The sequence below is a fragment of the Atractosteus spatula genome, chromosome 2, assembly GCF_055471065.1.
Source record: "Atractosteus spatula isolate fAtrSpa1 chromosome 2, fAtrSpa1.hap1, whole genome shotgun sequence".
In the NCBI taxonomy this organism is placed as follows: domain Eukaryota; kingdom Metazoa; phylum Chordata; class Actinopteri; order Semionotiformes; family Lepisosteidae; genus Atractosteus; species Atractosteus spatula.
Genome location: NC_142707.1, coordinates 40,311,659 through 40,336,683, shown reverse-complemented (window position 1 = coordinate 40,336,683; position 25,025 = coordinate 40,311,659). Strand labels below are relative to the sequence as shown.

The following is a 25,025-nucleotide window of genomic DNA, read 5'->3' as shown; positions in this document are numbered from 1 at the left end:
GGAGCTTGGATTGGAAAATGATCCTTCTGACCATAACCTAGGAATGTGCTAGCTAAAATAATGTTCTTAAAAAAGCAAAGCAAATATATAGACAGTATTCCTGCTTTATTTTTCATTTTCTATTAACTTTTAGGTTGGTAACAAACCTTAGGAACCTCTTAATAACTAGCAATTTTACAACTACAGAATAAAGTTAATAAAATATGAATATGGAAATGTTTTCCATCAGAGACATCATATCCCAAATTAATAAAGTAAAATGTTTTTCATTTGCCTTGTATGTTTTTTTTTCAAGACTTAAAAGCCAATTTAAGATAAGTATAAAACCTGCAAGATTGTTTCAGCTGAGAGTTCTAGTTCCCCATACCCAGCTGAGGTATAATGTTAACCTGGCCACCTAAATATGTTTTAGTCTAAGTTTCCTTAACATAACAGATTTTATTTTTGTTCTTCTTTCCAAAGTGTAGTTGTAATAACTGATAAACATGGGTGACATGGTGTCACTGTGGTTAGCATTACTACCTCGCAGTGCTGGGGCATTGGGTTTAAATTCCTGGGATTCTGTCATGTCTCTGATGCCTAGGTTTTATCGTAAATGTTGGGATCATTATGCCTAAAAAACCCTATACAGTACCTACAAGAATCCAACTTGCATAGAATTTGGGTTGTAGCAAGTTCAAGAATGTAACCCCTACATAAATTGATGACTGCCTGAAATTCAACTTAGAACTAAAACCAACCAAAAACCATTTAACATTTCTGTAAATAGGCTGTATTTAATTTATCTAAGAGTGACGACAAGCATATTCTGTGTCAGATTTTGTTACTGTGGGATGCAGACACCTGGATCATTTAATCAGAGTACATTTTGTGCATTTGTCTAAGAATATCAAGCAGGGAATCGTGTATGTTAAGTGATTTTTCAAAATCCTTGGTTTTGCATCCTTATTGTAACATCTGTAAGTATTATGTGTTTAAGACCTTCTGTGGCAATCTTTGCTTTTAAAATGAATTCTGTATATCAATAGATTGGTTTTGTTATATACAAAGGTGGTCTTTGAAGTACCAAAGTTTTTTTTTGTAGAATTTAAATTTGTTTTTGAATACTAAAGCTCTATTTTTTGTTGTTGTTTTTTTTTTCTCACAAATAACACAGCACTGGTGGACCACGTTGTCTCAAGTAATTGTCTCCAGAGATATTCTATAACACACAGTATGTACTGTTTGCCCAGTACTTGAAAGTGCAAGTATCAGTCCACATTAGTGGGTGTGTATTATTTTAAGGTCAAATAAATGGTATTTTTAGAGGCTGAGGAGACAGTACTGAAGATGTTTATCTGGTACATACTGTACAAATGTTTTAAAACAGACAATTTAACTATGATTTAACACACTTAGCAGCAAAGTTAGATACTCTGTATAGTCCCTGTGTGGTTTCTATTTAAATATAAACTTGAAAGACTGATTAAATTTTTAAATTTAATTCTAATATGCAGTACACAGGACACAGGCATTCATAGAATTAATAGAAATCTCACCATAATTTCCTTAAGAGAGCAGGTAAGAGGACTCGTGTAAGTGGTCCTTTGTCAGTTCTCTGTAAACATTCTCAAATGGATCGAACAATCTAAAAACTGCAATTTTGTGTTCCTCTTAATCTAAATCATTTGTCTTTGCACTTTATATGACTTAGCAGTGTCCAGGCTTTGCCCTGGAGAGCTAGTGTTTTTTAAATTTTGTTGGTTTAATTAGGAGAAGCTGAAATGCTTTCTGGATCTCTTCTCATTGAACATTTAAAGCTGCTTAAAAATAGGTAGGACTATGGCTCTCTGGGACTGGAACTGGATACCCTTGGCATAGCAAGCCTCATTCATGGCTTTTTTTGTTTTAAGCTCCTAATTAAATGGACTTATTGAGATTTCAATTAAAATTTTTTTCAAAATTCATCTGTATAATTTTTTAATCTGTTTTTGTTCTCTGTCCTTAGTTTCAGAAATAACCTTGTGCTTGTATGTTACTGCTACGAAATTAAGCAAATAGAACTTGTCTGTTGCCTTCAACCTATTTAATCTTTATTTGACCACATATATTGAAACATCTTTTAATGTATTATCTCTTAATGATGTGTTGATACTAAGCAGGGACTCATCCTATAACACATAAACCATTTCCTAAAAAGCATAATACATTTTGTCAATTTGAATCTAGAAACATAAATTCCTAAATTTATCCTAATTTCCGTTCCTTTCCAACATTTTAGGATTTGAAAACATTTTCAGATCATCTGAAACTTTTCTGTTCCACATATTAATAATTTCTGTGCATTTTAATTAAGTACAATTCATTTCATGAAGTTTTGGTACAACATCAATAAAGGCTATTACTGGTGTATAGCTTTTGTCAAAATTTGCCTCATCATTCTGATTACTCATTAAGATCCAACTTTCTTAATCATAAAATACTGATTATTCTCTCTTGGCCTTTATAGCCCATATAATAGCTCACAGTGGCAGTGCCACACCACATGATTAATCATAATTGCCATAGTGTCATAATTGTTGTTTTTTTATTTAACCCCAATATGTTTGATTTTATAATTATCACACACTTTTTCTTTATACTCAGTTACTACTAATATTGTGTATTCTTATTATTTTTGACAGTGTGGGGACCAACCAGAGCTACCAAGAAAACCATAGTTTCAGCTTTGGAACGCATTATTCTCATGGAATTACAGCAGCAATATACCACCATGGCCACAGGTAAATAAACATTTGTAAGATAACACCTTTCAATGCTGAAGGAGAGGAAATATTTCTGCCTCAATCTACAGGCTTTGGCAAGGTATGACAGATGTATGTGCATAGTCTTCATTTTTTTAATGATGTTCCTATGTATTCCTTTCCCTTGACTGAGGTGTGAGCAACCATAACAAATAAGCATTAAGTAAATATCAGCATGACATCCCTCATTCACTGAAAGAGTATTGTCCTTGCATGTTACTTTCTTTGTGATTCAGATTATGCTTCCTAGTTATTATTTTTCTTTTAAATATTTCTTGTATATGTCTTCCCCTAACATAATTTTTAATGGAATTGTTATGTTTTTTTTATTACCACCAAAATTTGATGTGGTTATTGATAATCAGTTCTTGTGCCTCTATGGAGGATGGTGGGTAAGGAATGCTATCATCAAGAGTGTGCATCTCTGAGAGCCATCTGTCATTTTTCACATTGCAGATAACAAAGTTCCTCTGGGAGAATTAGCATTGTTATGAAAAGTAGTGCAGCTCTGACAGCAATGCAAGCTTCCATGTGCCTAGCTGGTCATTGGGTTTGCTGGTGCGTGGCACGCCAAGAATGCCCCCCAGTCTCAATAGTGCTCTGCTAGTGAGGATGAGTGCTAAACCCAACCCGCACCTTCTAGAATTCACAGTTGATTAATCCCATAGTCCACACTTCAGCCACTGATGAATGACTATGTGACTCTCCCTGTGTTTCAAAGTCTCTTTTCAGCCACAACATTGAGCCACAACAATGAATCTACTATATATGAGTGTATTGTGTCCTGAAAAAGAATTCAGGATCCACCCTTCTTACTCATTCCTATAATGTCAATTTTGTAAAATAAAAAAATAAATGTTCAAAACCTGAATTCTCAAATTGAAGACATCTATGGTATGATAAGTTTCAGTAAAAAAGAAAAACTAGGAGGAAAAGCTGAATATGACTTCATTTTTTAGCAAATTAAAAATAAAAACTGAAATAACTTGGATGGATAAGTGTCCATCCTTCTTGTAATAGCAATCCTAAATTAGCTCAAATGAAATCCATCATTCAGAATCACACGCCAAGTTAATTGGTCTGCACCTGTTTTCAAATGTAGTGAATCATTGACTTTCAGCAGAAATTCAACAGTCCCCAAAGAATCCTTCTGCTGGGTAGTGCCTTTTAAAGCAAAGACCCAACCAAGAGCACTAAGGAGCTTACAAAGACCTCTGGGACAGAGTTGTGGAGAGGGACAGGTGGATGGGTATAAACATTTCAAGGGCGTTGAATGTCCCTTGTAGCATGATAAAGATGAAGTGGAAGGTGTACGGCACCAGCAAGATCCTGCCTAGATCAGCCTATACCTCCAAACTTTATGATTGAGCATGAAGGAGACTGATCAGAGATGCTAACAAGTGGCCATAGGCAACTTGGGAAATATCCTAAGCGCTCTGCATATCTAGCCTATATGGCGGGATGGGAAGAAATAAACCATTGCTGAAAAATAGCAACAAAATATTTAAGTGATACTGCAAACGTGGCCAAATGTTTTGTGGTGTGACAAAACTAAAATGAAACTTTGTGTTCTAAATGCAGAGCACAAACCAAACACAGCATATCACTCAAAGAATACCATCCCAACAGTGAAGCATAGTGGTGGCAGCATCATGTTAAGGGGATGCTTTTTGTTAGCATGGACTGGACCATATCTCCGGATGTAGAAGGGAAAATGAATGGAGCAAAGAAAAAACCTGCTGCCCTCTGCAAGAAACCTGAAACTGAGACTAAAATTGGTCTTTCCACAAGAGAGCAACAAAAAGCACATGGCCAAAGCTACACTCGATTGGATAGGGACATCAAAAATGTGTTAATGTCCTTGAAGGAACAGAGCCCAAAATTCAATGCTATCAAAGGACTTGACAGGCCCTGAACAGTTTTGTATAGAAGAATCTAGGCGTGGAAAGTTGGTTGACACCTAACTGGATAGATTCAGAACTGAAAGGAGCCAAAGAAGCTTCCACTAAGTATTAAGTCAGTGGAGACTTATCCAATTATGATATTTCACTTTTGTATTTTTAACATATTTTTCCCATAAAACATATTCTTACTTAAATGTGTGGAATATAGTATGTAGATAAGAGGAACAAAATCCTCATTTAAATGCATGGAACTCTGAGGCACTGACACATCAAAAGGTGATAAAGGGTGAAGGGGTTATAGACTTTCTATAGGCACTATATGATTAAGATCTATAATTCAGATTATTGTAATTCATTTAGACAAAACTACCCAAGCATTGCTGAAACTGATTCCCTGTAATTCCTTAGGAAATTGCAGGATAATATTCTGAGATTAATAAAAACAGTCGGCAAGGGTAAAAAGACCTTATGTGGCAAGGGCCTGTATTAGAACAGTATGCATGTTAAAAATATTGTGCAAATTAAACATCTGGTATTTCAGGCATTTATAAGATTTGTGGTTCTGCCATTGAGGTGGATTTTAAATTCACCTTAGTAACCGGTGGTGGTGTTTTGAAAAAACATCCTCCATTTTTACATTCATCTGTGTGCTAAGTTTTATTAAAACATTGTGTGGCAGATGGCACACTACATTAGACTGAATAGGATGCAGTTAATTTTAATTTAATCTCTTCTGCTCACCATACAAATCATTTTCTCAGTCAGACTCCTTATCCTTCCCAGCAGTTTTTTTTCCTTTCCCATTATGCTGCATCGATGAGTTTATGCTGCAGTGCACTGGTTTAAAGCTGACTTAATATACGGTGAATGTGTAAAAGACAAAATAGTGTTCATCTTCTCATACCATTATTATCTTTTGAAAATTGTCATTATAAGGATTTGTAGTGATCTTTTCTATATATATTCTAGCATTCTGTGCAAGCTGTTTGTGTCTTGGCCAGGTGAATGAATGTCTCTGTCCCTGTGGCTAATGATAGAATGAATAATACACATTACTGTGTATTCCAATGTGAGCACTAGCTATATAGAAAAAAAACATAGAAAAGCAGTAGATATTTCATATGTACATTCCCCAGTGTTCACCGAGTAATGAAAATGTCAGCAGGTACAGCAGCTGTAATTAAATACTGAATTCCACAAGGGGGCAGTATGTATTCAATATTTCATTAGTTTGTCAGAATTTTTGATTTAGGGTTTACAGTCCAAGTTTTTCAGCTTTGCTTAGTATGTAGGAATAAGAAAAGCAAGATATGAAGAGCTTCCTTTGTTGGTTTCGCATTTTATATATCATTACGTCATTTTAATTACCACTGTGTAAAAACAGGAGTAGTTTAAAGGTTTTTAAAAATTGCACTTTATAGTTTCTGTGATTTTCTTAGCTGTTATTTATTTTGTTTTTGTAATTATTGCCTTAACTCATAGAGCCAAAAACATCTCCTGATATTTGGACAGTCTTATTAATTTACACTCTTAGAAAAAAAGTTTTACATATTTATACAGTAATTAAAAAAAACAAGACTAATACATTCTGTGTTGTCCCATTTGGGAAATTTCAAAATAATTCCAAGAAGTGTTCTTAATATTTTATTCAAATTCTAAATGCTGAAACTGAAAATGTCTAAGAGTAAGATAAGGTACAGTAAATGTCAGCAAAATTTAATAGAAAAAAATGTAATCTGTTGGTAGCTTAAGTATTCAGACCCATTAACTCAGTATTCGGTGGAAGGACCTTTTGCAGAAATTACAGCAAGACTTAGAGGAAGTCTCTGCCAACTTTGCACATCAACTTAGTTCTTGCTCATTCTTCCTGGCAGATTTGCTCAAGCTCTCTTAAGTTGCTTGGGGTTTGCCTATGGACAGCAGGTTTCAAGTCTTTCCAGGATGCATGTCAGGACTTTGAGTGGGCCACTTAAGTACATTCAGTTACTTATTTTTAAGCCCTCTTCGGTGTAACTTCAGCTGTGTGCTTTTGGAACATTGTCCTGGTTAAAGGTAAATTTTCATCCTTTTAAGCAAGTTTTCCTCTTAGGTTTGCCAGTAATTCGCTCCATCTATATTCCCTTCAGACTTGACATGCTTCCTAATTCTTACTAATGGGAAGCTGAACTATAACATAACATTTGCAAAATATGTTGCTATAACCATGCCTCAGAGTAAGGGTGGTGTTGACTGAGAGATGCACTATGTTTGGTTTGTGTCAACTAACACTTTGCATTTACACCAAAAAACACAATCTTTATTTTGTCTGACCACAAAACCTATTGTCACACATTTGTCGTCTCAGTAGGTGCTTTGTAAACTACATGTGGGGTTTTAGATGTGTTTTTTTTCCCTACAAGCTCCTATTGTAAAGTAACTGAAATATTGTTGACCCAAGGACATTTTTTCAAAATCACTGTGGATCTCATGATGGCATCCTAAACCAGTTTTGTCTTTTATATATCTTAAATATATATTAACTGTATTTAAAATGTTTTTTACACCCTTATCCTGATTTGTGCATTTATAAAAAATATCCCTGTGTTGTTTTGAGAGCTGCTTTGTCTTCATGGTTGAATATTGGCTTGAAATTCCTACTGACTGAGGGACTTTAGAGAGATGGGAATATTTATTCTGAGATCATGTCAACCGCTATGATTGCTTACTAATTTTGTGGCTTGCTGAAATAATTTTGTGAACCCAAATTCATTTACCACAAAAAAGGGCTAGAATACTTTTGCCGTCATGACTTTTCCATTTTCCTTATAGTAATCAGCTTTTGACTTTATTTTTTAGTTTTTTTTTTGCTTTGTGTGTTTAAATACTTTGTGTTGTGTACAGTATGTGAAAAATATTAATGGCTGTTTTAAAGTATCATGACCACAAGCTTTCAAGCACCAAAATATGAAAACTTTTGCTCGGCACTGTATATCATCTATCCTTTGTATCCGGCCTGTTGCCTACCAAAGCACTTTCCTTTATTATTTCAATGTTATTTTTTTCATTGCTCTGTAGAAGGTTATATAATATAAAATAGTTTAATCTTTTGACATGTCTTGCTTCTTACTCAGTATGGGTAAGATTCTCAGGAAACACACAACACTAACACTTTACATAATTGGAACCTGAATGATTTAGTATTTTTCTAATGGATGTTGCCACTTCTGTAGTGCATTTATACCATATAAAAAGCTGTTAATTACATGCATTGTAGACTGTATTGCCTGCTTAGTTACTTTGTTTTTAATTATATTTGTAGGGCACTTAATATTTAACTTATGAGAGCCTTCTTTTATTTACAAGTGAAAAGCCCCAGGTACTGAAAGGTTGTTGTGCAATTTCTTATTTCAAGTTGCCCATATGTGGTGCTGAGCCTGGCTGAATCACAAGCTGATAATGGATCTTGCCTCAGGGCCACACAGCATGTCAGTGATTAAAATATGAAAATCCACGATTCTGGTCCTCATCTAAAGACATTAGGCTTTGCAGTCAATAGGATGCATGGGAGCTTTTTGTAGAAGGCCTTTCTTACAAGCTTGCCATGCAAATGGTTTTAAAGAGACCTTAAAGTCCTTTAGACTGTGCCTGCCTGCTGATAAGGCTGTCAAATGCACATTTTGTGTCTTTTTTTCTTCTCTACTTAATAAAATGAAAATTGTGGTTGTACAGGTTGCTGCTGGTTGGAGGCTGTGAAGCCACTGATAATGAAGCATCTAAAGCAACTAGATGTGGTCTCACAGCCTGGAGAGCTCTGTCGGGTTCTCCTTATTATAAACAAGTCACCAGCTATGAGGATGATGTGGGTTATGTAAGTACTGTTGAATAATTCATCTCTCTCATATGTTTTAGATTTGTGCTGGGTAGGAGGTTCTTTACCACTTTGGTACATGTTCAGAATTTGGCCAAAATAAAAGACGCAGGATAAATAACGTAGTTTACTGCAGAATCTGGGAATCGGTTACAGCTGGTGTCCTACAGTTATGTGGATATAAGGTGAAATGCTACTTTCCACATATGGAGCTATGTGCTGTTTTGAGTGATTTAAGACATCTGTCACGTACTAGGTGCCCATTGTACATTTTGGCAAATAAAGTAAAAATAAAACTGAATGACTTCCTTTTCATAGAATAGCTAGAGATCTAGAAAGATCAGAATTATATGATGTGGATTCATTTTTTATATTGACATTTGAAATGATGACATCTATAAAACGCTATATTCTTTATTAACTTTATTTCAAAACTGTCATTTTAATCTCCAGCCACTACATCTTTGGGATTATTCTTAATCCAACACTTCAAAAAGTTTATTTTATGTTTATTTAGTTTTTGAAAAGCAGTAGCGAAGCTAATAATAATCTGAATTTTAGTAATGGATAATAAAATAGAAGCACTGCACTGATTATATACCTTCTTTGTTGTGATTGCATGAGCCCATTGATAAAGTTTTAAATACTGTACATAGATTACAGATTTGTCATGCTGTTACTAATATTGCTAAATTATGTGGATTGTGTTTATTTTTATATACTGCTCAGATATCTAGACTGATTTAGGGCTTGACAGAATGTGTCATAATGTTACATAATGTCAATTTCAGTAAACATCAAATGTGATTCTATACATCTTTAAATATATAAATCCTTAAAATAGAGATCGTCGACACCACTTTCCCACTATGATAAGCATCCAAAGTATTTCTATTTTTATAGAAAAAATGTGATTCATTTTCAAATTTTTGTTTTGCTTGTTTTGCAGACACAGAGAGGAGGATTCTTTAAAAAGATAAAGATGAGATTTTTTTCAAGGCAAAGGATTGAAGAGGTACAGTAATAAAGTAAAAATAAACATTTTATATAAATTATGGAAACTTTCAACTTTGATTAAGGGAATAGACATACACAGATATTAATTCTTAATTTTAAACATAATTGTAAATCATCCTTCTTTGGAAAGAATCACATTTCCTTGCTTGTTTTATTAAAATAAATCTCCCATGTCTTGCCCTCAGCTGAACTTTAAATCATAGCTGCAGATGATGACCTCTACATCCTAGAAACAGCATACACATTGCAACATTGTAACATTTGAAAAACATTGTATGAAGACAGCGAGTCAGCTGTAATTTTAGATCTCATCAAAATAAAACAGTATTTTTCTGTAGTTGGTTCTGAATTATTTGCTTTATTGGAATATATAGTAACATTGAGTCTTGTTCACAACTTCATATTTTTCTTGGCTGACTTCAGTTAATCTGAAATTTGGAACTAGCTTGAGAGGAAACTGAATGAGAGAGATTACAGCAAGCCTAAACATGCTATAGAGATAATTTTATATGATTGAAAAACAGAAATACTCAGCTTGTGGGTTTTGAGTGAGGAACTGTGTCAGTGTGTGAGCTGCAAAGAACAAGGTCAGTTGTCCACTGAAAAGTCAAAAGAAAAGAAAAGCACATCGTTTTGTCTTTCTTTTCTCCATGTGCTTTTGGCACCTGAAGAAGGTTCCACAGTCAAATCATTTAGCTTTGTTCCTTCTTTTTCTTTTTCAGCATAGAAGTTAACACAGCTTGTTCCTTTACATGTTTTGCAAACACTGTGAAGCAGAATGCCTAGAGTACACACAGCTGTGCTTACTTACTGTAGCAGTAGTTAATTTGATTGGAAAAAATCTCCAGTAAAATTCCAGCAGCTGCATTTTGCATTGCCATTTGTCAATGTAAATCAGTGCTTTATTCATGAATATCACTTTTTCATCGACTTATTAAGCATTATGAAGTCATTTTGTGGCGAAAGTGTATACTGTGCTGTTTTTTGTAAACTACAAAATACCCTTAGCATTTTTTTAAGAATCTGTATTGATGTAATGTTGCAGAACAATAAAAAATGTACTGAGTGTTCACCAATACTGTTATATCAAATGTATTGCTTTTATGTTATAAACATGTATTATAGGATGGTATTCTTAAGATGAGTCTATCACCTGATGGGACCCTTTTGGCAGCAATACATTTCTCAGGGCAGCTAACTATCTGGGAGATCCCTTCTTTTAAACAAAGGGCTGAGTGGAGCCAGGAATCTCAGGTAATTATAATTCTGTAACCTTAAAATTCTGCCTCTATGTTGAATTGAATCTTGAGATTGTGGCTTAGTCAAAAGTAATAAGTTATATGAGTTTAAAAATAATAAACCATCATTTTGACGGTTGTTTTTCTGCAACATTTCCATGATTCATACCTAATCTGATTGGACAAGCACATTGTATATAATACATCTTTGTTGACTCAGGGTTACTGCTGTGTAGTTGGGCCCCTTGGGAAGAGCATAAGCAAAAAGTTTACAATTGTATTTTTTCCTCCTCCAGCCTGGATTTGATGAGATCAACCCAGAGTGGAAAAATTCACTTGAGAAAAGAAAGAAAATAAAAGGTATTTACTTTTCTTTCAGTGAGGAAAATAAGAGATTTACAGCTGTAATACACAGTGTAAACTGACTTGCACTCACTGGTGTGTTAAGAGTTTTCTTTGGCAAAATGATAAAAAATAGAAAGCAACAAAAACGTGTATACTGCAAAATGAATGTTTTTTTGCATGACATTTGTGCAGAATCAAAACTGTACAGTCTACAGTTGATGAAGTATTGAGTCAGGATAAATCACATATTGATTAGAGCTGTTAGGGCAGTTTAATGCCACAACCTAACTGACTAATTTTTTTCTGCTTTTGTGGGTAACTTAGTCCTTTTAATTTCTGGGACAGTTTTGACTGTTTTTTTATGTTGTTAGGTTGTAAATTTGACCTTTTAACTGTAAGACCAAGATGTAAATATTAAACATAAAATGGAAGTGGACACACTCATTTGTACAATATAAATCTCTCTCTGTTGCAGTTACCGTTAAAATTCTGCAATTTTTAAAACTATTTCAGCATTCTACAAATGAATTGCTAGGCACCACAATGATTGTGAGCAAAAATAATTCCCTACACTGTATATACAGTATACATGAAAAAACATACAAATTTGAATGATAATAAAGACACAGATGCAAGTAGTTATAAGTTTAGACCTAAACAAATTATATCTATTATCCATGTTATGGCTAATCTAATACAGAAAGAGATTGTGTATGATAGATTCTGTAATATTTTGGTATCAATTACCAATCAATGACCCAGTGATTTAAAGTAACCTTTAATTTAAACCTATTTCAAATATTCATTCGGTAGACCTGCTGCACAGTGCAGTATGCTACATATTGCATGCAAGCCATTTTTTATCATTACTAGTTCAAATTTGAAAGTTTTCCATTGACACCTGATGTTGTCAAACTGCATAAAAAAGATGATAGCCATTTTTACAAATTTCGATAGTGACTTCCATGCAGGTGTTCACATTCATTAAATATATAATAATTTTTCCTTGTGTTGATGACCTCTGCTGTGGACCATCTAAGAGGGTGCCAAGGAAAGGCACTGGCTCATGGACAGCTGTAGACTTTAACATACATTTAGGTTTCTTGTATGTTAATATATGCTTTCTTTGCTTTTTCAAGTTATGCCCGCTTTTAAAAGTTTTCACAAAAAATCATCATTAGAACTTACCTCATTGTGAACTACACCTACATTATAGGTGCAGTTGAGATTTAGATTAACATAAATAAAAGGAACTTCCAGATGATTTGATTTGATTCCTACTAAACATGCTATGCTCACGTATACCAACAAAATTCATTTACATTTTCTTAACAGTGATATTGATTTCATTCATCATTTCATTTTGCATAAAAAAAACAAAACAAAAACTGGTAGTCTTACATTCTTTTTAACATGAACACATAATCAATCTGTGTAGTGGATTACAAGTTTGTACGTGGAGCATTTTGTATATCAGCTGTGTCCTGTGTTCTGAAATCTCTGTTAATCACAGGCAGCTACCATTCCTGTCACAAAAGGATTATGAACAACATTGATTGCATCTCGTTGTGCAGAATAGCTTACATTTACATTTTATGATGAATTTATTTGTAATGCTGGGCATGTGAATTTTAGGTGCTTTTAACTGCATTCTGAAAATGTAACAGAAAGGAAGAATGCACTTTACGAGTCATACAGATTCCAAGGCTCACAACACTATTTTCAATTCTAAATTAATGAATGAAAACAGATTTCCAGAATCTATTGTTGTGCCTAATGTTTTTCATGATTTTGAATGTTTCTTACTACTCTTTTAATGAAATAATTATCAGATTGGTAGATTTATAGTTAGCAGGGATGGATGTTTACAGTGATGCAAGTTTAAGTATGCAGTATGTTCTCCTATAGTCACATGGTAAATTGTATTGGTGGTTCAATTAAATGGGGATGTGATTTATTTCATGGCTCCTGCTCTGTTATACAACATACTTATTTCACACCTCCTTCTCCTTTAGGTCCCTCCAGGTGAGGAAAGTTTGCAGTTTGGGAATCAGTGTGCTAATGACTTTCATTACTTACAGCAGACATTACAGCAGTTCCTGGCCCGTGAATCAAGTGCTTGTGACGTGATTTATTTGTTAACAAAGCAAAATGCTTGAAACTCTTAATGTTTTGTCTACTTGTAAAGCAGTGCTGTAGAAATATTTTGTTTACTTCTAGGCAAGGAATGCTATTTCCCACTGATAGATGTGAACTGGTGGGCAGATAGTGCAGTTATTCTTGCACGGTGCTCTGGCTCCTTGACTGTCTCATCTGTGAAAACCCTGAAGAACCTCTTGGGCAAGTCGTGTGAGTGGTTTGAACCTTCACCCCATGTTACTGCTGCTCACGATGGAGGCTTCCTGAGCTTGGAGGTAAATCCATTGGTCTGAAGTCTTGCTAAATTTTTAAAATTATATTAATGATCATATCTATTCTGTAACAAAACAAGACGTATTATACAATTGCAGCTTTCCTGTGAATTCAGTCTCCAAGTAATATTATTTAGATGTGACATACATTTAATATGTTAATATAAGAAAGTGAAGGTTCTGCAATCTTGGTTGCAGTTTGAAAAAATGTTCTCATGCTTATTTTTCTTCTGTATTATTATAGTTCTAACATGCTAAACTCAGTGAAGTGTATAATAAGCACATGAATTTGCTGTGGGTCTGTGAGAATTTGTTAAAAATAAAAAGTAATAGTAAAGTACTATTTAAAGATATCTTTTTTAACTATGGCTGCTCTACGGTAGCAGTACATTCTATATAAAAACTTTATAAGCCTTGCTTATACTTCTTGAATTTTAAATCAGGTTTCAGGTTTATTTTCTGTGTCCAAACAAGTGAAGACAAAAATATAGAAAAAGGTACCTGTCTTTTTTTGTATCACTTTTGTTCTAAAATATTTTACGTTCATAAGGGAATTATTCACAGATGCTAGAAATAGAGGTGTTTTCTCAGTATGTGTCATTTTTGTACAATCTTTATGAATATGTTCCACTTTCATTGTGTCCTAGAAAACTTCTGTGAAAAACTATCCTGTGAAATGGGAAGAAAGCTTTAGTAATTCCATGCTGTTTAATTATAGACTCATGGCATAGTTAAATTGTTCATCTTGGCATTTTTAATTATAGTAGCACATTTGCCTGATGCTTTGCAAAGTGTGCCTATTTACTGAAGATGATAGGCCCAATAAAACATTTATTTTGTATGTCCAGAGAGCCAGTTTTTTTTGGCTCTCTCAAATATGAAATATCTAATCCACTGCTCTTTGGGTTATTTTGTGATAATTAGTACAGTATATGTAAATTAATATTTAAAAATAATCCTATAGTTATTAAAATGAAATATTGTTTGGAAATACTGCAAATTCTTAAAGGCAGGTTTTCAAGGGCACTTCTTTCTAAATTGCAAGATAATAGTATTTTTTGATGGGTGTAATTATTTTATGTGAATCTCATGTCATTGAGTGGTGGATATGGTTTAATTTCCATCTTTTCCCCAGTGTCATTGTGAAGTTTCTTTGTGTTAAAATTTTTATGTTGAGGGTAAATGATGGAAAATGTGGTTTGGTACTTAGCAGAGCTCATGTTAAAAATTTAACATATACAGTAGAATGCAACCAAGTAATTGAAGCACAGTGATAGTAAAACAAGGGGACATCCTGCTTAGTTGGGAAAAAAATGTGTTCTTCTTATGTTCTTGGGATATAATAATTATGATATATTGTTGTAATATTCAGTTAAGTGTGAAAGAATGATTTTACAGTCCACACCTGAATATACTGAATACTTTGTTCTGAGACATTTTTTTTCAAGTAGCAGGCCTCTATGAATGAATAAAATCATTACGTTTTGTAAGCAAAATAACAGGAAAATACATGGAATTTAAATTAATACTTTAGTTTGAAGTGATACTACCAATTAATTAAGTTTTCTTTATTTACGGTTCTAAAAAATGATAAATGAACAGCAAAAGATATCTTGATAATTAGAATTGTAGATTAATGTATGTCAGCAATAGTGGTATCTTGAACTGAGTCCTGATCTTTGTTGCTGTTTGCTCAGTGTGAGATCAAGCTAGCTCAGAAGAGGCCTCGTCTAGAGACTGAGGAAGAGGAGGGGGAAGATGATTCTGATTCAGACGATGAATCGTCTGCCAAGGCCCGGTATTTTGGGTATGTGAAGCAGGGCCTGTATTATGTGACAGAAATGGAGAGATTCGCACCACCACGTAAACGGCCTCGTACCATTACCAAAAATTACCGTCTTGTGAGCCTGAGGTCCACTACTCCAGAGGAGCTTTATCAAAGAAAGGTAAGTAAACCCAACTGTTAGGATCATGCTAGTGGCTCATCACTTAATTTCTTTTCCCTCTAATTACTGTGTAGGCTGTAAATATATTAAGTGCTTTTATAATATTTGGCCTTCCTAATTTAAAAGGAATGAATAAGATCTTTTCCAAAGCATTCCTGAGCATCTTAAATCAAACTGTTACAATGATTGTTAAAATTAACAAAAAGTCATTTAATAATGAAAAAATAATGCTCATTAAAGAATCTGTAATTATTTTGTTCTCTTACAGAACAAGATTAATTCCATATATAAGACAAATATAAATATATATGATTCCATGGACTCTGAGAATCTAGCTTTCATTGTTTTTATTACAAGGTCTTATTTGCACTCAAAATGTTCATTGGTGTATTTACTTCCTTTTGATAATTACTTCCTTTTGATTTGATAATTAGTCATTACCTTCAGGATTTTTTATCATATGCCTGTGTTCATCTCTGTGTTCCTACAGGTTTATTTATATTTATGAATAGATATCATTCCCTTTTCCTTTAAAATATGTCTGGCAATAGTGATGCATCTTGGTTGCATTTTCTGCCAAAGTTTTTTTTTCCAGTTTGAACTCCTTGAAGAAATTAATCAATATATCAATTTCAGTACATTGCTTTTCTACAAGGGCGATATTGTTGGTATGCTTTGCTAGGTTTGACCTATTGTTTTGTAAAGGTTGACTGTTTTCCCCTGTAAGAGCCCACATCTGTTTTCCAATTGAAATAATTGTCATGGATCACTCTTCATTCAGTGTAACAATGACATTTTAAGACCTATCACTAAAAACTTACAAGACATACTCAATAATGGTAGCTGACCAAACCTCTGTAGTGAAGAAAATTGAACATCATCTAGATGAGGTTGATAGAAAACGCATAATTTAGTTTAAAGTAAGAATTTATTTTCACAAGACTGATTTACTGTACTGTATGTAAGTCTGTGGACCACCAAGAAAGATCAAGCTCTGAATCGTAAGGCAATTGACCCTGCTTGTCCTAAGGTTAATGATGACCACATGTTTCACTTTTGAAGAAGGGAAAATGATTGGATTTATTGTGAGCACAGAATTGTGAATGGGCTTTTTTTAATGGAAGGAGTAAAGGTTTGTTTATGAAGGAGAGGACTTTTTTTCATCTTGGACTTAACATTCCAAAATTGTACACTTACTATACAGTTAGTTCTGTACAACTGTTGTCTGGTTTTAAGTTTATTAAATTAAAAATATAAAACATTCTAAATATAAAATATAAAACAAGCATGCTTTACTTTCTGTGCTAGAAAAATAATGATACTAATTTTTATTTAAATATTTTTATCAAAACTAAGAAGTCATTTAAATCACAGAATACATTACTTTTAGACTCATCTAAATAAAATCTAGGGCTAGAAAAAATTCACATTATTTGTATGTGTGTTCATAGAGTAAGGGTTTTATAGATCTGAATACTTTCATAGGACTGAACAAAAGTCGTATTTTAGGTTTTTATTCAGACACCAGAAAGAGCTCGAGGGATAAAAACTATTGGTAGTGTAGACGTTTATTGATTGATTTGTTAGTTGTCAGTTTATTCTGACTTTGCCATCAAACCAGCATTACAAGTTTAATTAAAATAATTTTGTATTTATGTGTATCTGCTTTCTGTCTCGTCATGTGAATCACTTTTCTCTAAAGCACTATTTAATCAGTGCAAAATCTTGTTGCTGTTCTTCAAAGTAAGGTGTTAATCACCTCTGTCAGTGGTGTTCTAAGTGTTTCCCATGATAAACAAAAACAAATGTGTTATAGTAAGTACATACAGTAGGTGTTTCAAAACATTTGCACATTGTAGATGGCGTCTGTAACAGTATATATGTACAAGCATTTTACACCTTTCAGAAATATTGTGCATATTATAAGGTTGTCACAATAGTAATATTTTTGTGTAATTCATAAACAGTTTCTCTGTGTGATTGTTTTCCGGATGGTTTTCCTAATGGCATTACATCATTTTATTGTGTTAAGTGATATTTATAACATTATGTCATTATCGTATACAAATTGAAGGCTATTGAATGTTACGTTTAGCACTTTATTATTTGTCATCTTTTATTTTATGATTGCAGCATCAGAAATAATTTTTACCAATTTGCTTACTTAGGCAGTGATTGTCACATAACTGTCATATACGTTATTTTTCTGATGGTGTTACTTTTTCTGCTGTATACACTCTTTCCTAACTAGCTATTGCAGTATTTCTGTGGATCCAAATATGATTAAACCAGACAAGCAGTGGAGAATTTTACATAGCTTTTGAATTCAGTCTTGCATATTTAAAGCTAAATTCAAACCAGTGTTTTCAGTATTTGCAAGGTTATGCTAATCTGCTACTTCTTACTATTTAGATTGACAATGAAGAATATGGAGAAGCTCTGTCTCTAGCACAGGCCTATGGCTTGGACTCAGACCTTGTATATCAGAGGCAGTGGAGGAAATCAACTGTCAGCATTGCATCTATTCAGGATTATCTGGTATGTATGGGAAAGGATTTATTATAGTGACCTTCTTTTAGAAAAAAAATATTGTAGTAAAAGTTTGTGGATATATCTGTTATGATTCTGATTTCAGATTTAGTTGCTTTTAAATTTAAAATATATTTTGTAATTTAATCAGTAACACTTTATCATTACACAGATAATAGTTTTTAGTGATTAGTACTGCTAGATGCTAATTAGTGACAACACCTTCCATATAACAGTATATATTGCTTTTTCTCTGAGTGAGAAAGAAGGCATGGTGTATCTCTTACCGCTCCTGAGCAGATATGTCTCTGTCAATGACAATTTACTTTTTTGGATTCTGAAAGTACCATAAAATTTCATTTGCTGCATTATTAATACTGTTCTGCATATACATATATAGTATTTTCAAAAAAATATCTTTAATGGGTCAAAATGAGCTCTGGGGCAAAATGAATAAATATAATAAACCACGAATTTCGGTTGTATGCACTTTGCTTTTAAAAATATTGCATCTGGATCAATACTGCACTTAATGTTTCATTGATAATCTTGACCACTCACAGAACAATGTAAAAATCTTTTGGAATTAATTCCTATTGAACGTTGACTTAACTGACGATTTTGAATAAAGAAAAGCAACTATATTTATACAGGAAATATTTGAGCCATCTTTTAATCTTGTCCAAAATTGCATTTTAACAAAAGACCAATGTATTTTTTAGAGCAAAATTAAGAAGCGCTCCTGGGTACTACACGAATGTGTGGAGCGAGTACCAGAGAACGTGGATGCAGCCAAGGAGTTACTTCAGTATGGACTGAAAGGCACAGACTTGGAGGCTCTGATAGCTATAGGAAATGGAGACGATGGTGGAAGGTTTGTAAAGAGAAATTGAACATTTTTAGAAAGCTCCATCACAGGCTTTTTTAAACTATTTATGAATAGTAATAAGATTTTTGTATGTCTGATGACATATGAGTGGTTCAGAACATTGAAATTGGTTAACATTTCTTTTATGTCATAATTTATTAATACATTTTTTGCTATGATACTGTGATATAGGCTCTACGTGACTCTCCCATCTTTGTTTTTATGTTATTTTCCATTTATTAAAACTAAAAATACCTTCTGGAAAGCTGATTATGACAAGGAGATGCAACTGTGAATGTAATGCCCAATCGTGTGACTTTGAGCCCTAAAGCCTTTATATCCTTGTTATATTATTATTCACCTTTTCCTCACTTTCGGCATGTGGTGATAACAATCTAAATAGAGAGATTAAGAACACACATAAATGTATAACAAGAAGGAAAAAATAACAAGAAGGTGGTATAAACCTATCCTTAAACGTGTTTTATTAATACATGTACATCATGAAGGCTGATTTTTTAACTTTAGCCAAAACAGCTGGAACTGTAATCCCAGGCCACCAAATCTATCTTCTCTCAGGTCTATTTGCTCTATAGATTTCCTGTAAGTAATAAACCTATTACTTGAAAATTTGAAGTACCAACTGAAGTAAGGAGCTAACGAGTGCAAACTGAATGAACCTGGAAAAATTCTGAATGGTTAAATATCTGTCCTAAGAAGTGCCTAAATCCTATGAATGAGTACATGCAATGATTATGCAATGCAGTTATTTGTTTTTGCAATATCCAATACTAGCAGTCTTAGAATATTCAAGTTTTTGTTTATTTAGATTTTGAGATGTTTTTCCCTTAAATTCTTTCACTTAAAGTTTATGAAGGATTACAAGCATTTGGAATGAATTGCATATAATTTTACTTAAGGTTTTAATTAACTTTACAATTTTTATTTCATACCTGCTATAAGTAAGAAGTTATTTAAAAACATAAAAGCAAAACCTGAAAAGGCAAGCAGTGCTCCTGAAGAAACTTCAGTGACACCTAGATGAATGCAATGTGAGAATAAGTAGATGCTAAACCCATAGCTCACAATTAAAGAAAAGCCTCCAGCTTTCTACTTGTGATGCTAGTGATGCTGTAAATAACATGGACAGAAATGTGCATTTTAATGGTAAAAGCTTGCTTTGCCTGAGGCCAAGTAGAATTGCACAGTTGCAGACATACCCTGTGTTTCAAATTAAATACAATCCCCAAAATAGTGAAATCATACTTCTATACATTGAAAGAAATATAGAGTAATATAGTAATAATATATATAATATAATATATATATCTTGAAATTACATATTTTTATATTATATTTATAATTTATAAATTACATCTTCTGTATTTTATGTACATGTAGTTAAAGTTGTATATCTGTACAAAAGTATTAGTTTTAAATATGGAAAACAAATCAGCAGTCTTATTATGAGTTCTGTCTTTCAGTTATATTTATATATTTGCATTTTTGTTGAGACGGCTAGAACATTCACTGTATTATTAAGCTTATTTATTTTTATAGAAATAGTTTTGGAGATTCTAAGTATATTCAAAATGTATGTGTAGTCTACTTTTCAAATACTGCTAAACTAAAGTCTGTTATGTATTATATACAGTATATTATAATCAAGTACAGTGCAGTCCGTAGGTATTTGGACAGTGACACAATTTTTGTTGTTTTGGCTCTGTACTCCAGCACATTAGATTTGAAATGAAACAATGACAAAGAGGTTAAAGCGCAGAATGTCAGCTTTAATTCGAGGGAATTTACGTCTATACTGGGTGAACCATATAGGAATCACAGCCCTTTTTATATATAGTACCTCAAAAGTAATTGGACAATTGGCTGCTTAGTTGTGTCTTGGCCGGTTGTGTGTTGTTGCATCTTTAGTTCATGCACAAGAGAACTTACAAAAGCTCTAGAATTGATTCTAGATGTGGCATTTGCATCTGGAGTCTGTTACTGTTGTTTCTCAATATGAGGTCCAAAGAAGTGTTAATGCCATTAAAGCGGGCCATCATGAGGCAGAATAAATCAGAGACATAGCCAAAACATTAGGTATGTCAAAATCAGCTGTTTGGTACATTGTTAAGAAGCAAGAACGCACTGGTGAGCTTAGCAATAGCAAACGACCTGGTAGATCACAGAAGACCACAGTAGTAGATGACTGAAGAATACTTTCAATGGTGAAGAAAAACCCTTTTTTGACGCATAGATGTTTCAAAGACTACCGTAAAGAGAAGAATACACCAGCATAATCTCAGAGGGTTCACCACAAGATGCAAACCACTGGTAATAAAGGCCAGGTTACAGGTTTTCTAAAAAGTACATAAAAAGCCTCTAGAGTTCTGGAACAAAGCCTTATGATGAGACAAAGATTAACCTGTACCAGAGCGATGGAAAGAGAAAGGCTCGGAGAAAAAATTGAACTGCTCATGATCCAAAGGATACCACCTCATCTGTGAAACAAGGTGAAGGTAGTGTCATGGCTTGGGCATGTATGACTGCCAGTGGAACTGGCTCACTTGTCTTTATTGATGATGTGACTGCAGACGACAGCAGCAGGATTAATTCTGAAGTGTACAGAAGCATCTTATCTGCTCAGAACCAATCGAATGTTTCAAAACTCATTGGATGGCGCTTCACTTTGCAGCAGGACAATGACTACAAACATACTGCTAAAGCAACTATGGAATTTTTCAGGGCCAAAAAGTGGAATGTTTTTGACTGGCCAAGTCAATCAACTGACCTGAATCCCATTGAGCATGCATTTCACTTGCTGAAGACAAGACTGAAAGCAAAAAGCCCCCGAAACAAGCAGGAACTGGAAATGGCTGAATTACAGAGCATCACCAGGAAAGATACCCAACGTCCGGTGATGTCTATGGGTTGTTGACTTCAGGCAGTCATCAATTGCAAAGGATTTGCAAACATGCCAAATTGTATTTAAGATAGTATTAATGTGTCCAATTACAGTACTTTGAAATGGGGGGACTATGTATAAAAACGGCTGTGATTCCTATATGGTTAACCCAATATATACATAAATACCCTCGTATTAAAGCTGACATTCTACACTTTAACCTCATAGTCATTGTTTTATTTCCATGCCAATGTGCTGGAGTACAGAGCCAAAACAGCAAAACTTGTCACTGTCCAAATACTTATGGACTGCACTGTATGTATATATAATTTGGTCTTTTACATACGGTTTAAAAACAGAATTTATTATACAAAAATATTTGAATTGATACTGAAATCCAGGGAAAGCAAAAGTTTACTATTACTTACAAGTGAAATCAGCCATTATTATGAAAAAGGTATACATCTTGTTGAATAGTTGGAAAATACTGAAAACAATCAGTAATGGCTGGCATCTTTCATGCAAATGTGGTTGTAATGCATTTTTACATATGATCTATCTATAGTTACACTCATTAATATATTTAATAATTTTATATTTATATTACTTATTCAATCAGTTTTTATTTATTAAATAATTTATATGTAATTATATTTTATTACTCTGTATTACCTTATTCCCTTCATAATGTGGACCAGTTTATCCAAATGTGTACCTTTCATACATTTTATGATCACAACAATCTCACATATTCAAAATAAAGTAGTGTAGTGTGAAGTGTTAATTGCATAGTTTGCTGTCGCGACTAAAATTAAGTGAAAACGTAATTTGTTCTGCAAGTATCACTATTTTCTGAGTCGACTGATAAGTTTTTATTTGTACCATAGAACCTATTTTGAGTTGCAGTGAAGCTTTTAAAGGAGAGAGTGGATTATTTAACAATACAACTTAAGCATGACAAATGATTATATCTTGTTCAACCAAATAAGGATCTACACCTTGTTTGACTATTGCTATGTCTCAGTTTAATTAAATCTACCTGTATCATTTTCCAATTCATAAAATGATTTCAACTTTGATAGGTCTAGAGAGAGTATTTTCAGTTTGGTGCTAGCTTGGCTTTCCATGCAAGTCAAGATTGCTCTTGATCTCAGCTGTAAAGTGGTAGCATTGCAAATGGGGTTGCTAATCCTTTTGCTAAATTTAAAATACTTATTTTACCCAAGGGTATAGCAGAAAATGTATTTCTACAAAAATCTTAATTTATCAAAGATATTAGAACCCATCAATGATGAGTATAATCCCTTATGCACTCTAGCAACAGTTAGCAATATAAAATCCTACTGCCATTTCAGTGTCATAAATGAAAATGTACTAAGATTCTGAAGAGGGATTTTTTATATTGCATTATCTGTATGATTATTCTTCCTTGTCTTATGATAATAGTACCATCACAGAAAATATTGTCTGCTGTCTCTGCATGTTGCAGATGGGTAACCATAAATCTGTAAAAAAGATATTGTCTGAGTCACACCTGTGGCTGCGACATGGCTTCAAGATCTGATTTTTTTTTAAAAATCCTTGTGGATTTAAAAGCATTGATTTTTTTATCCCCAATTCAGATTCATCCTGCCAGGTGACATAGACATTGAAGATGTGCCTTATGAAGACTTTCTGTCACCTGCTGAAGAACTGCAGATAAAGAAGGAAAGAGAAGCACAGAAACAAAAGGAGCTTTTCAGTACGGTGGACTTCATGAGGTAAACTGTTTTTCAAAAATATGAGGTGGCATTGTTTAATGTTATTTGTTTTTCTGGCTGTGCTTTCTTTAGAAATCTGGAATCCCCAGTTAATTTTTATTACAAACCCACTTAATTAAAAGTTGAATAATGCCTACAACTCCTTACAGCAAAGGAGGTAATGGGGAGATATTATCTTTTAGTATACCCTTCAGCCAGAGTGATCCATCACTTGATGTACTGAAAACTCTGAGCTACCTTACAGGAGAGTTAGCACCAGGGAAAATATTCTCTCTTGTGCAACAAGTCACTGCTTTACCGGTCAGATTGCCAGGCTAATGTCCACCTTACCCTGATGGTGGTCTGTCAGTCGTGTGCTGCTGCTTGGTGAATCCCAGTCTACGTCTTTTCTTTTCAGTGTGGCTCCAGCCTTGGAACACGCAGGGTTTTTGACATGACACAGCATATAACATAGTGATATTGAGAGGGTCTCTGTGAACTGCAGTTTTTTTTTATAAGGTGAACATTCAGAACTGGTTTGAATTGGAATGGAAGAATGCTGGACACAAGGGCTTCTATGTAATTCTATACAGTGTTAAATAGGAATGCGTGCTATGAAAATAAGTAACCAATTGTATTAAAATAAGTTATATTTGGCAAATAGAGAAGAGGAAAATGAGTGTGATTTTGGAATGCTGGCAATCTGATGAGCACGGGGAAGTGTGATAGATAACAGAAAGATATTTAAGGACTGTTCTAGTTCAATCACTTTGAGAAAAATATACAGAGCATCTTTATCCAATGCGAATGAAATAAAAACCTCTCTTAACTTCTGAGACGGACTCCTGATGGACCCTAGAAAAATGTCACCAACAGCAACAATAATACATTAAAGTATATTTTCTTTATGTTGAAAATGTGAATTTTTAATTCTGAAAGCAAGTGGTGTTATCTTGTGCCATTTTATTAAAACAGGAAAAAGTAAAAATGAACCTATTAGAGTAATTAATAATTAACAGGTGTTCAATAAGTGGAAACATATAAGTTAAGACACTTTATTTTATATCGGAATCTCTTGGTCTAAACTGAGTTACTTCATCAAAAGCCTTGGTCCTTTTTGCTTATTATTACCACCTTGTTTTTACTAATTCAGAGGCTACTTCATTCATCAAGTCCGTCTTTTTCTGGGCCTTGGATAAGAATGTATGCAGAATTTGGGCAAGAGTATGAATCACAATCAGCCAGTGATGTGACACAGGAATAAACAGGTCATTTCAGAACCATAAGAATCTAGTACATTCTAAAATCTACTAATTTACTATGTTAGACAAATCAAGTAACACCAATCATTGGGACAAATCAAGTAACACCAGAAGGACTGATGAACAAAACACATGACGTGTATGAGAGAAAATGAGAGTAAAAGTTGGACAACATACCACACAAACAGGTGGTTGATAGACTTAATTAAGAGGATCTCTTGAGAGTAAATTTAA

The 25,025-nt window shown here is 33.7% G+C and overlaps 1 protein-coding gene across 1 annotated transcript in view; it reads left to right on the top strand.

Annotated features, from left to right (window-relative positions):
* nbas (NBAS subunit of NRZ tethering complex) overlaps positions 1 to 25,025 on the top strand; it is a 274,777-nt gene that overhangs the window by 15,787 nt on the left and 233,965 nt on the right. Inside the window, exons 9-18 of the mRNA XM_088938542.1 lie at positions 2,664 to 2,762; positions 8,396 to 8,534; positions 9,484 to 9,549; positions 10,677 to 10,805; positions 11,086 to 11,149; positions 13,355 to 13,548; positions 15,243 to 15,491; positions 17,904 to 18,029; positions 18,743 to 18,894; positions 23,413 to 23,550. Of these exons, the coding sequence (XP_088794668.1) occupies positions 2,664 to 2,762; positions 8,396 to 8,534; positions 9,484 to 9,549; positions 10,677 to 10,805; positions 11,086 to 11,149; positions 13,355 to 13,548; positions 15,243 to 15,491; positions 17,904 to 18,029; positions 18,743 to 18,894; positions 23,413 to 23,550 (1,356 nt within the window). The remainder of the gene's footprint in view (positions 1 to 2,663; positions 2,763 to 8,395; positions 8,535 to 9,483; positions 9,550 to 10,676; positions 10,806 to 11,085; positions 11,150 to 13,354; positions 13,549 to 15,242; positions 15,492 to 17,903; positions 18,030 to 18,742; positions 18,895 to 23,412; positions 23,551 to 25,025) is intronic.